This window comes from Engraulis encrasicolus, chromosome 20 (genome assembly GCF_034702125.1).
Source record: "Engraulis encrasicolus isolate BLACKSEA-1 chromosome 20, IST_EnEncr_1.0, whole genome shotgun sequence".
NCBI lineage: Eukaryota > Metazoa > Chordata > Actinopteri > Clupeiformes > Engraulidae > Engraulis > Engraulis encrasicolus.
This window is the reverse complement of record NC_085876.1, coordinates 49238223-49252228: the sequence shown is the minus strand read 5'-3', so window position 1 is coordinate 49252228 and position 14006 is coordinate 49238223. Positions and strand designations below refer to the sequence as shown.

General features: G+C 41.7%; 1 protein-coding gene across 1 annotated transcript in view; it reads right to left on the bottom strand.

Moving 5' to 3' along the window:
- Positions 1-2075: 2075 nt before the first annotated feature.
- The window catches only part of LOC134436081 (uncharacterized), a 50918-nt gene continuing 38987 nt past the window's right edge, over positions 2076-14006 (bottom strand). The window contains exons 16-24 of the mRNA XM_063185107.1: positions 12287-12427; positions 12141-12176; positions 11966-12009; positions 10440-10515; positions 8751-8803; positions 8274-8349; positions 7691-7717; positions 7534-7586; positions 2076-2243 (exon numbers count right to left, since the gene is read on the bottom strand). Of these exons, the coding sequence (XP_063041177.1) occupies positions 2238-2243; positions 7534-7586; positions 7691-7717; positions 8274-8349; positions 8751-8803; positions 10440-10515; positions 11966-12009; positions 12141-12176; positions 12287-12427 (512 nt within the window). The 3' untranslated portion in view covers positions 2076-2237. The remainder of the gene's footprint in view (positions 2244-7533; positions 7587-7690; positions 7718-8273; positions 8350-8750; positions 8804-10439; positions 10516-11965; positions 12010-12140; positions 12177-12286; positions 12428-14006) is intronic.

The window sequence follows — 14006 nt, the reverse complement described above, 5'->3', positions numbered from 1 at the left end:
CCCCTGGGGTGCACGCCCCCCAGTTTGGGAAACCCTGGCTAGAGACTACAATCTCTGTTGTAATGTGGAATGGTGTAGCTACCGCTTGGTCTATGGCACTCCAACCATGAATGAAGTGCAGGATAGGCATTCACCCATATTTGTAACAGACTACAGGATTTGAACTCAACCTTGTCTTGTGAGATACCCACCCTGCCCATAGTTCACGGCATAGGTGCCTACCCAAGCCATTTCACAGAGGCAACTCTTGGATCAGCTGGGGCCCCAAGCAAAAATTCAAAGGAATAAACATTTGAACCAAAATCTGCTGCTGTAAAATGTGAGCTGTTACTCACCAACTTGGGGCTGTGTCTCACAAACTTTTACATTACATTAGCATTTATCAGATGCCTTTGTTCAAAGCGACTTACAAGGAGCACTTCACTGAAAGAACCCAATTTATACTACTTGAGACACACACACACTGAAAGAACCCAATTTATACTACTTGAGACACACACACACACACACACACACACACACACACACACACACACACACACACACACACACACACCCACACACACACACCCAAGCGGTTTGGTGCCTTTCAGTTATGACATCAATCAGGTGTAACAAATATATATTTTATTTGAAAACGATTACATTCTCAGAGAAAAAGAGCATTTTTTTCTGCTTAAAACATTCACCATCACCACAGACAAAGAAAACAAAGTTACAAAGATAGCTACATTATCATAAAGCTTTCTATTTGTCATTTGTAGTTTCATATTATATATCATGTCATATTTCACAATCATCATCATAATAATAATAATTTCTTTAATTGCACAAAAGCTTTAAACAATCATTTGGCATTAATGTGAATCAAGAGTTAAATGTAAACAACAAGTGGTAATAATGCTTGCTCATAAAAAAGTGATTTTTTTTAAAAATAGTTTAAAACAAAACAGGGAAATATATGAAAGAAGTAGTCATATTCAACACAACTTCCAAAGCTACATTTATCATTTTTAAAACCTTCTCAACAGTTACTTTAGCTGCAGTTTGGGTCATGAGGCACCCAAAGATTTCAAATGAGAGAAAGTGCACTGATATGCAGTTTTTTAAAAATGTTTTTTTAGGGGCTTTAATGCCTTTATTTTGACAGGACAGTGTGAGGTGGAGACAGGAAGCGAGTGGGACAGAGAGACGGGAGAGGATCCGGTTCCCCGTGGGCATGCAAGCCCCCGACCCCCCCCCCACCCCCCGATATGCAGTTTCACTGCACAATTAATAATTCTGTTAAATTTTTACAATTATTACATTGACTGTTTTTCCCTCCATTTGAGATTGGACATGGTGTATGTTTCACTGCATGTTTAAACAAGATAAAGTTGGTCTTTCATATTGGTTACCGTCCTTGTGAGGTTAGGTGCTCATGGCACTTTGGGCATAGATAATACTATGGGATTCGATCTTGCAACCTTCTGATCTAAAACAAACTCATAAACCATTGGGCTGCAGCTTTGTCAGTGTGCTCACAGCACATATAGTTTCATACAAAGTCATCATATCCCCATTACCTGTTGACACTTATAGAAGTGAGACATATTATATGTCGGTATCAAAACACTCTAACAATAAAGTTCACATTAACCTTCTCAAAAGATAGCATTCAAAGAAATCAAGACAAGCCACACAAAACACTCAATGACCATGGAAGGAAGCTTTGGCCAATCTGCTATTGCAGTTCAAATACAGTAGTTTGCAACCAACTAACCAAGATAAAGTGCAGTGTTGTAGTCTACGTAGAACGCGGGTATACGGAGTATACCCACTTCTAAATTTCAGGGATTTCAGTATACCCACTTAAAATTGATTGATCCATTGTTTTGAATAGCACAAATATATGCAGTATACCCACTTCAAAAAAATCTCAAATATACAGTATACCCACCATAAAAAAGTAGACTACACCTGTGTGTGTGTGTGTGTGTGTGTGTGTGTGTGTGTGTGTGTGTGTGTGTGTGTGTGTGTGTGTGTGTGTGTGTGTGTGTGTGTGTGTGTGTGTGTGTGTGTGTGTGTGTGATAAAGTGTACTACCAAAGTCCAGTCTCCTAAATGGGTGTATCTTTCTCATTAAAGGCTGTTAATTCTCCATCCTTAAACCCTTACGTCGAACTGATTCTGTACGAAGCTCCCTATGAACCATGACTTCCTTATCAATCGTCTCTGTTGTCATTTCGTTGTTGAGCTTCAGGCCTAAAATACAAAATAAGCAATTAATTGAGATGCTAACTTGTAACACTTGTGCGCTCCTGTAAAACATTGTGGGGCATGTAACGCCTATAGACAGGTCATCAGCTGGGAAAATTAGGCCTTTCGTCCTACCGCACTTTTCTCTGTGGATTACTGACCAGAAGCCCTATTGGAAGAAATTAAAACATGGGGCCACGTCAATTTTTGCTCAGAATTCAATATGGCCGCCATTTTCCAAAATGACTTGTTTTCATGCATTATTACATTGTACTATAAGGTGATATTCATGAACGATTAACTACTTTCAGCACTATTCTGTCCTATTTCCTTACATACATGTTTACAAAGGTTGACTAAGCTAAAACAAATGAAAATAAAGTTGGCCACCTTGCAATATCCAAAGGAAAGTGCTGAAAATAATGATTGAAATGCACATATGAGTCTATTGCTGGGAAAATTAGGCCTAATGTCCTGTCAGGGTTTTGACAGTGGATTACAGACCAGAAGGCCTATTGAAAAAGATTCACCAGCTGGTTGCCATCTCAAATGTGCTCCAAAATTCAAAATATTCTCCGTTTTTCAGAATGGCAGACTTTCATACATTTTTCTCAATACTGTAAGACCATAATTATCAATAAAGACAACCTATTTTCAGTGAAATTCTGTCCTATCTCCTATCTACAGACGTGAGTACAAAGGTTGGCAACAGAAATATGTAAATATATATCCTGCCCCTTTGAAATATCCTAAGGGTTGTTGTCAGAAAATGATTGAATTACACATACACAGGTGACTGCTGAAAAAAGGCTACTGACCTGCCAAACTTTTCACATTAGATTACTGGGAAGGTGAAAAAGTGAATCGCACTCGGGTTCTTCTTTTCTTCTTCTTTATTTTTTTATTTACATAGCAGCAGAAGTGTAGACAAACTGGATTGAATTAGGGGATGGGGGGGGCAGAATAGTGTGTGGGTTTCCGGGGGGGCAGAATAGTGTTTGTCTATGTGTGTGTGTGTGGGGGGGGGTAAGTTCAAAGGGCGGGGGTTGACCTGCCAAACTTTTCACATTGGATGGGGGGTGGGGGGTGGGTTATTTACATAGCAGCAGAAGTGTAGACAAACGCTTCGGCTGTTGTCTTCGTCAGTGTCTCCACACTGACGGACCAGACCAGTGTCTCCACACTGACGAAGGCAACAGCCGAAACGTTTGTCTACACTTCTGCTGCTATGTAAATAAAAAAATAAAAAAGAAGAACCCGAGTGCGATCCACTTTTTCACCTTCCAAGTTACCTATTCAACTGGAGACGCACCACACGGAAGAGCGCGGTATATGAACTACTACATTAGATTACTGACCAAAAGTTTTTCAGGCCACATGTTTTTGTATAAAGCAAGGGTGAGTGTGCGTGCATGTGTGCGCGTGTATCCCCCGCTCATCTTCCCCCTGCTCTACAGTGTCTTTCCCCCACACACTATTCTGCCTCCCCCACCCCCTCACTCATCTCCCCCCCACACACTATTCTACCCCACCCACCCACCCCACACTATTCTACCCCACCCCACACTATTCTGCCCCACCCACCCACCCCACACTATTCTGCCCCCCAACCCCCTCACTCATCCCCCCATGCTACTCTGCACCCCCACCCCTCACTCACTCCCCCCACTATTCTGCCCCCCACGCTCGCCCTCCCTGACTCATTCTCCCCCCACCCCCCCACAAAATTCTCACCCACCCCCCACCCCCCATCCAATGTGAAAAGTTTGGCAAGTCAACCCCCGCCCTTTGAACTTACACACACACACACACACACACACACACACACACACACACAGACAAACACTATTCTGCCCCCCCGAAACCCACACACTACTCTGCCCCCCCATCCCCTAATTCAATCCCGACTCATTCATCCCCCTGCTCCTCCACATTATTCGGTCCCCCCTACCCCCCCACCTTAAACCCCCCACACAACACACACACACCCTGTCTACTGTGTCTATGTCAGTGTATGTAAAGACACACACTGGCCACACAAACTTGAGAAAAGCGCACTCAGTCACACACACACATAAAAACGCACGCACACAAACACGTGTGCACGCGTGCACGCACGCACACACGCACGCACGCACGCACACACACACACACACGCACACGCACACGCACACGCACACACACACACACACAGTTTGGCAGGACAATATGCCTTTTTTCAGCAGTCCACTGTGCCTGTGGAATTCAACCATTTGACAACATTCCTTTGGATATTTCAAAATGTGTGAAAGTCTGCCATTCTGAAAAACAGAGAACATTTTGAATTTTGGAGCACATAGATAGCCCCAAGTTTTAATCTTTTTCAATAGGCCTTCTGTGATCCACTGTGAAAACCCTGACAGGACAATAGGCCTAATTTTCCCAGCCATAGACTCTCTATGTGCATTTCAATCATTATTTTCAGCACTTTCCTTTGGATATTGCAAGGTGGCCAACTTTATTTTCATTTGTTTTAGTTTAGTCAACCTTTGTAAACATGTATGTAGGGAAATAGGACAGAATAGTGCTGAAAGTAGTTAATCGTTCATGAATATCACCTTATAGTACAATGTAATAATGCATGAAAACAAGTCATTTTGGAAAATGGCGGCCATATTGAATTCTGAGCAGAAATTGACGTGGCCCCATGTTTTAATTTCTTCCAATAGGCCTTCTGGTCAATAATCCACAGAGAAAAGTGCGGTAGGACGAAAGGCCTAATTTTCCCAGCTGATGACCTGTCTACTATACCGACTGGGGAAATTGGCAGGCGGGATCCGCGACGCGCAATATCGCGCTGGGGGTGTGGTCACGGATACTCCCAGTAGATTCTCCCCGGGGCTAACAACGCTGCTCACCCGACTTTCGAGCCTCGCGGCGCGGCATGTGTCTCGCAGCTGACACCGGGTAGACCGAGCGAGATAACAAACGGCGAAAGGTCGTTTGCACACATTACTCACCCAATATCACAACACAGTGTGTACATGGCTTAAATGTGATTGTGTTTTGGTCCTAGATAACATTTAAGCCCCGTTATATCATTATAGAAGTACAGAAGTAGTCTAATATAAGCTTGTAGCTGCCTGGTTCTGGTAAAATGCTAACGTTAGCTTACCCGGTTAGCTCAAAACATCGAGTGATCAAATGGCAATGTGGGGTAACCTATTTGTGTTACATAAGTTCGTGGTGCATTTTTACATCAATCCGTGGTAGTTGTGACATTTATAAGCATTTTAGGTCTTTATATTCAGCAAAAACGTGATGTTGGAAATCACAGAAATCGCCGCCATGTTTTTAAAAATTTTTTGTAACTCCCGCCCTTGCTACCCATACGCCCATCTGATTGGTTATTGGACCATCAAATTTGCATGATATAGAGATCTCGTCTATATCAAACCGCGTCCCGCTGCGATATCGCCCCCCCTCCGCGCTGTCAAGCGCGATATCGCCCCCATTCAAAGTCAATGAGAGCGGAGCGGAATTACTCTGTGTGGGTACGGGCCGTAAGTTTAATTAAATGGCATGGGTTAGCAAGCTGTAGTTTTAGAGTGAAGAGTCCTCCAACTTAAAATAATAATAATTTGTATTTATTCCTTGGCAGGATAGGATGACATTTCAACTGTTGTCTCCATCAGATTCTCTACAGACACAGGCTGAGTAGTGTTAAAGGGATACTGTGTGAGATTTTTAGTTATTTATTTCCAGAATTCATGCTGCCCATTCACTAATTTTACCTTTTTCATGAATAACTTCATTATGACTGGAAAAATTGCACTTTTCATACATGAAAAGGGGGATCTTCTCCATGGTCCGCCATTTTGAATTTCCAAAAATAGCCATTTTTAGCTGCAAAAATTACTCTACTTGGACCACACTAGAAAATATTTGTTTATTACTTAGTAAACTTTCATGTAAAGATCAAATTTGGCAACAGGCAGCCCAGTTTCAAACAGCAGCATAGTTGCAGTACCTTTTTTGATCATTTCCTGCAGAGTGTCCCTTTAAGAAGATGCCTAGCCTGTAGGGGTGCTGACTCCTCACTTTAAAAATTACAGGATACAGCTGAGAGGGGACGTTAATTAGTTGCATAAGTCCATTCATTTTTTTTTATTCTATTTTTTTTTTAATACTAAGGGGGATGCGCTGTCAGGCTTATGATGAGGTCAGGGGGGGTTGGGAGAATTGTGATGAGACCAAGGGGTCGTTTGTTCAATAAAGGTTGAGAACCACTGTCATAGAATTTGGCATGTGGTAGCATATATCACTCAAAAGTAATTTAATCCCTTCTTTACAGGTACACTGTGCAGGAAATGGTCAAAAAAGGTACTGAAACGATGCAGCTAATTGAAACTGGGTTGCCTATTGCCAAATTTCATCTTTTCATGAAAGTTTACCTAATAATATACTAATATTTTCTAGTATGGCCCAAGTACAGTCATTTTTGCAGCTGACAATATCTTGCCTGATTCTGACGTACCGCGATTCTGGTCTGACCAGGACTATAACGATTAGTGTTTCCAAATGGCCTGGTTAACCGACCTCCCTCGGATTGCTACTGGATTCTCGACTTTTTGAACGAGCCAAAGATCCTGGCCCTAGTGTGTGTAGATGAGCCAAAGGTGCTGCGTCACCGATAGGGCAGAGCCCGAGTAGAAAATGTCTATTTCTGGAAATTTGGAGTATGGAGAAGATCCCCCTTTTCATGTATGAAAAGTGCAGTTTTCCCAGTTATATAATGAATACTTAGAATTTGATGGTGGTGGTAAGTATTCATGAAAGGTAACATTAGTGAATGGGTAGCATGAATTCTGGAAATAAACAACTAAAAATCTTACAGTGTTAGCCTGAGTATCATCCTCCGTAGTGACCGCGCTGGCTCAATACCTTCGCTTGCTGACCACGGACAGCAAGCGAAAGTATTGAGCCAGCGCGGTCACTACGGAGGATGATACTCAGGCTAATACAGTGTACCTTAAGCTAAATAACATGAAATTACTTGCTATGATTCCCAAAGGTTTGTGAGGGGGTCGGAGGTTTGCGAAAACGTTCTCCAAGCAGGAGAAGTTTGGGAGCCACTGACTTTAAGAGTGACATATGGCTGGTGTGTAGCGCAAAATAAAGAAATTATTGCTAAGTGCTAAACCACTATATATATATATATATATATATATATATATATATATATATATATATATATATATATATATATATATATATATATTTTAAAAATGGCTCTCCTCAATTCATGCACATTTACCTGAATGTTTTCAGTGCTTCCATCTGACGAGCCGTTGGAGCTAGTTCCTTTACCTAAAACAAAAGCTTGGTTGAAAAAACACTTTGTAGCCTACTACACATAGTAGCCTAGGTATAATGACAAGTCAGAAAAATAAAGAAATGTATGACATAATTACCAGTGTCATCAGTATCACTCCCTGTTCCTGGAATGAAAGAAATGAAATGTTACAGGAAAGCGTAACAAAACAAACCACGGTATAGCCTACTATACAACCAAATCACTCCCAAATGAATCCCATGAATCAGTCCCTAATAGAGCTTGAAAGTGACGTCACATCCTTCCATTTCATGGGACCTCACAGCGTTTTTAGCAGAAATTTTTAGCATGTAATCCAATGGTGGTATTAAAATTATATTTTGATCCCCTTTGAATTGTGCCACGGGCTTCAAATATGTCTGATATTTTTATAAAATTTTTCGTACCAAACACCAAACGATTTAGCAGGGTGTGTTTTTTCATGCAGATGGCCTCGGAACAAAATATCGATGAATGATATAATATAATATGATTTTAACTCCATAATATGAATAATATAATTTTAACTCCATAAAGCATATCTGTAGCAAATTTGTAACCCAGCGCATATACTGACTGCAAACACAAGATATTTACTCGCTACCGTGCTGTTAGATGGTCAGCTAAGGACCTGTGAATGCGGCACTGAGTCACTTCCACTTTCAAGCTCTATCCAACCGTACCTTGCTGATTCTCATCCCCGTTCACAGCAGCCTCAAGTGTCTCACGAGATGCAGAGGCGTGATTTCCATTGGCCTCCTAAGCAGAAGGTAACAGATGTTAGCACAATATTTTCCATCAAATTACAGAGAAGACAATATATGGTGTGTAGTCTTAAGTGATTAAATTAACCCTATAATAAATTATAAGCGGTATACTGGTTTTAAAACGAGCTAAAAAGGGCTGCCTTCAATATAGGCCTAAAGTGCAGGGGGAAATCTTGGTCTGTGTTCATAGTATGGCGCTCGGAGGACTTTTAGGGCCCTCAGAGTAATTTGAAGGTTCACGAAAACATTCTCCCAGCAGGAGAAGTTTGGGAGCTACTGACTTTAAGAATGACATACGGCTGGTGTGTAGCGCAAAATAAAGAAATTATTGCTAAGTGCTAAACCAATATTTTTTTTTAAAAAAGGGCTCTCCTCAATTCATGCATATTTTACCTGAATGTTTTCAGTGCTTCCATCTGATGAGCCGTTGGAGCTAGTTCCTTCACCTAAAACAAAAGCTTGGTTGAGAAAACACTTTGTAGCCTACTTTGTATAGTAGGTAACATTACTATACTTCTGCATGAATAATCTAATTTTGACTCCATAAACAGCATATTTGTAGCCCAGCACATATAATGACTGAAATCAGAAGATATTTACTTGCTACCATGTTGTTAGATGGTCAGCTTAGGTCCGGTGAGATGTGGTACTTATAGGCCTTTTCTACTAGCCCTGTTAGAACGGGGCTCCGCACTGCTGGGGCGTGGTTTCATTTTCTTTTTGCATTTACTCCACCCATACACACCCATCATCAGCTCAAACAGGGCTCAAACAGGGGCGATTATAGAATCGTGACAGACGTGGTTCTGGGCGTGCGGAGCTCAGTTCCACTAGGCTATGTTGCCTGTGTTAGGATTTACCGGCATGTGCAAACACCTATCCCCACCCACGCACTTTAAAAATCAACATCGCTTTTCTGTCGGCAGTTTTTACAGTAGACTAGACATAGAAAATTGGTCAAGCAAATGTTATTTAAAGTAACTCCAGTCCTTGGCCAAGGAGTTGCCAAGGAATTGTTTTTTGTGCTGACAGCATTCGGCTATCGACCGATTAAAATATATTATTAGCCTATTATTATTTTAAAATCACGCTATTTCCATGTGGGAAGCTCCACGCCTCCTCCTCGTGAGAAGCAGTCTTTACGGGAGAAATACAGAACACGCACCATGCAAAAAAGTCACAGGGCACACTAAAATAGCCTTTTCCTTTTCATTGCACATCTTTTCATAAGAGGAGCGTTACTTTCATTAGATTTCACGGGGCCTTAGATGAAGCACGCTGAGAAATTATGATAAACATCCCCAGAAAGTAGCCTACTTTTTCGATGACGGGATATGTTCATTTAATTGCTTCCTGGTTTGCGAATGCACTTTTCGGAGGGAATTGGCTCCAAATACCACGGCTAAAACCTACGCTCTACAGTCCAACCTCAATATCCAATTGCCTACAATTCACAAGACTATAGTAATGAATAACTGGTATCGTTTTGATGAGGATTCCTTTGCCTGTGTTACGCTATTTACCATGGTGTGCGCCTGCATGCAGGCAAGAGGAGCGTTACTTTCATTAGATTTCACGGGGCCTTAGATGAAGCACGCTGAGAAATTATGATAAACATCCCCAGAAAGTAGCCTACTTTTTCGACGACGGGACTAATGTTCATTTAATTGCTTCCTGGTTTGCGAATGCACTTCAGTCAGGCAGAGGGAAGGTACGGCTAAAATCTACAGTCCAACTTCAATATTCACTATTACTGTAGGTCTATTACTACTAGGCCTATATTCAATATTCACAAGACGACTTGCCAAGTGAGTAATGAATATAACTGTTATCGTTTAGATTAGGACTCTTTAGCTTAGATTCACCATGGCGTGAAAGCACAGTGTTGTCGCGGCTACTTGCAGCAGCTGATCATACCTACGGCCCAGTTCTAGTCCCTGTTGTATGGAAATGCATGCGAGACAGCACCACCGAGCCCCCGTCAACTTTCATGAATATTTATTAAGCCTAGTTGTGTTAGAACAGTTCCGCTGAACCTAATGGTTAAGGTCACTTCTGCTTTCAAGCGCTGTCCAACCGTACCTTGCTGATTCTCATCCCCGTTCACAGCAGCCTCAAGTGTCTCACGAGATGCAGAGGCGTGATTTCCATTGGCCTCCTAAGCAGAAGGTAACAGATGTTAGCACAATATTTTCCATCAAATTGCAGAGATGACAACATCTGGTGTGCAGTCTTAAGTGAATACATTAACCGTATAATAAATTATACGCGGTATACTAGTTTTAAAACGAGCTAAAAAGGGCTGTTATCTAGCCTGATTATCATGACAACTAACATTCTTAAACGGCATGGTTGACCCACCTCCCTTGGTTTGCAACCGGTCGAGGGCTGAACAGGCTGAGACAAAGTCTAAACCAAACATTCCCTAGTCCCAATAGAGCGTCTCTGCTTAAACAACGTCACTGTCTTGAATACGCCTCTACGCCTTGTTTACATGTTCGTTTGTGCTTTGTGGTCCTAAGTCTGTCTATTGTGGTAATTTGATGTTAATTGTGAATCACACTTTCTCATGTCCATTCTGAATTTCTCTCCTGAAGAGACAATAAAGGATAATCTAATCTAATCTAATCTAATCTAACCCAGGATGGTTGGAAATGCTCAAAGTTGATTTGTTGCCCTACAAAGTGGGTGGAGTGTCCAGCTGTGGATTGAACCCGAAAGTACCTGAACAAACAATTTTCCAGGCAGTCAGCTGGTATGCTAAACCTATGCATAATGAACAGGCGGGGCACTCGGAGGGTCACACACAGCTTCAAAATGAATGGCAGTGAATGAGAAGCCAGCGCACTGGAGGGTAAACTCTGATTTTTTTTAAACTTTTAATCGTCGGGAGCACTTTCATTCAAAGTCCACTGCCTGCGTCGTGAATCCAGGGAAACGACTATAAAGTGGCAGAACCATATGTATGTCTGAACGACCACGAGCAGTTTTAGAATCCACAGTACCCCCCACTAACACTCAGTCTGACAGCTTAGTGTTGGTGGGGGGACTGTGGACTCTACAACTGCTTGTGGTCGTTGCCACTTCATAGTTGTTTCCCTGGAATCACGACGCAGGCAGTGGACTTCGAATGAAAGTGCTCCCGACGATTACAAGTTTAAAAAAAGCAGAGTTTACCCTCCTGTGCGCCTGCTTCTCATTCACTGCCATTCATTTTGAGGCTGAGAGTGACCCTCCAAGTGCTCCGCCTGCTCATTAGCATACCAGCCGACTGCCTCTATCAGTCTGTGCATGATAACCATCTGGGTACTTTGCTCGTGAATGTTACGCCCCTTTATGGAGGAAAACAAACTGAATGTCTCATTAACTTACATGCTACATCGGCTAGCCTAAATGAACAGTCCCTGCTTAAACCACGGCTGTTTGGTCATGGTATTTGAACAGCCGGCAACACAACGTGTTTTCAGCATGTTGCGCGTGAACAGCGCTAGTCTTTCCTTTATTCTTCCCCCAACATCACTAATTGACTTGCATGGGCTGTTTTCCCCCACAAAAGGGCGTGACGCACATGGAAAAGGTCACGCCGTTCATAAGTATTGGTTGCTTACCTGTAGTTGTCCAGTCACAGAGCCCGGTGGGCTTCCTCCTTTACCTGAAACAAGCGGGGAAATGTGTTGAGCTAGATTCAGATGCTGCTTAGCATTGCAAGTTAAAGACCATTACTGAATTAATAATAGTCAGAAAAATGAGTAAACAAACAAATACAATATATTAAATTGTTACCAGAGTCACCACCATCACTGTCTTTTCTCTCTGTACCTGTTTAGAAAAGCAGAAAAGCAAAAACATTACAAAACAACTGAAATAATAACACGGAAAAAGCAAATCCAAGTGCCAAATGGATTACTGCATGTCTTATTCAACCGCACCCTTCTGATCATCTTCCACTTTCACATTTTCAACCTCCCCTGGAGGTCCTCCATCCTGGTTGGCAACTACAGGAAGCATTGGTGCCCCCTCGTCATCTCTCTGCCCCTCTGGCACAGGTGGATCAGGTGGAGGAGGTGGAGCTAGAAATACATGAAATCAAACAGTGAAGCCTTAAAGGGACACTGTGCTGGCGATGGTCAAAAAAGGTACTGCAACTATGCTGCCCATTGAAACTGGGCTGCCTATTGCCAAATTTGATCTTTACATGAAAGTTTACTACTTGTAAGTAATAAACAAATATTTTCTAGTATGGTCCAAGTACAGTCATTTTTGCAGCTAAAAATGGCTATTTTTGGAAATTCAAAATGGCGGACCATGGAGAAGATCCCGCTTTTCATGTATGAAAAGTGCAATTTTTCCAGTCATAATGAATACTTAGAATTTGATGCTGGTGGTAAGTATTCATGAAAAAGGTAACATTAGTGAATGGGCAGCATGAATTCTGAAAATAAACAACTAAAAATCTCACACAATGTCCCTTTAAAAACTATTAAACAAAATGTCTTAAACGTTATTTCAGAGTCGAGATAATGGGCCGAGAATTCATAACAGGTCTCATTAGGTGGCTAGAAACGAAATTCATGCAGCTACTGTACTCTGACTTGATTTGTAGCCGAGGTAGCAATGCAACAAATGTCATACACCTACAGTACATTGGACAGGGCGGAAACGGAGCTTTCCAATGGTAACACATTTCCATTGTCAAACACACCAAAGACATGAAAAAAGAAAAATGGATTACAATGTGTATTCCCATGTTCCCTAATACATGTGTGAAACAGGTTGGTTGGATTTCACTCTTCTCTCCATTTTATTTGGCCCGCGAGATCATTTCAAATGTGTATTACAGTTGGCCCACATACACCATAACTGTGTAGAGTATTAAGATTTGAACATGAAAATGCGTATATCACAGGAATATGAATGGACCCAGACCACTGAAACAGCTCACACTCAAATGCAACAGAATACGGTATGTGCAGGCACATTTTAACTATATGGGAATCTGTTTAAACATACATTTAAACATGAGCAATTTAAGTTCATTTTCGTAAAAAACAACAAATAAAAAGAGTTTGGCCCGCGACTTCGCTCCAGATTTTGATTTTGGCCCTCTGTCAATTTGAGTTTGACACCCCTGGTCTAACACATTTCCATTGTCAAACACACCAAAGACATGAAAAAAGAAAAATGGATTACAATGCAATGTGTATTCGTATGTTCCCTAATACATGTGTGAAACAGGTTGGTTGGATTTCACTCTTCTCTCCAGTTTAACCATGATGGGTAAACAAAACCTTTTTTCACACTTGGCTGTTGAGTACTTACGTACCAATTCAAGTCACTCAATACATATCTAGAGATATTTCTTTTGATCTTTTTAGACTTTATTATGGACAGGACAGTAAAAGAGCAAGTCAGGACGCGAACGGGGAGAGAGATGGGGAGGGGTTGGCAAAGGACACAGGACGGGAATCGAACCTGGGTCAGCCGCATGGCAGCCGAGTGCCCTACCGGATGGCCACGGCAGGGCCTAATAGATATCTACTACATGAATTGCAAAAATTAACTGAAAAAAAAAAACAAAAAAAACGTGACCCCAAACCTTTGTACCACAGTGTATTGTATCACACATGTATTGTATCTCAGACCAGATCC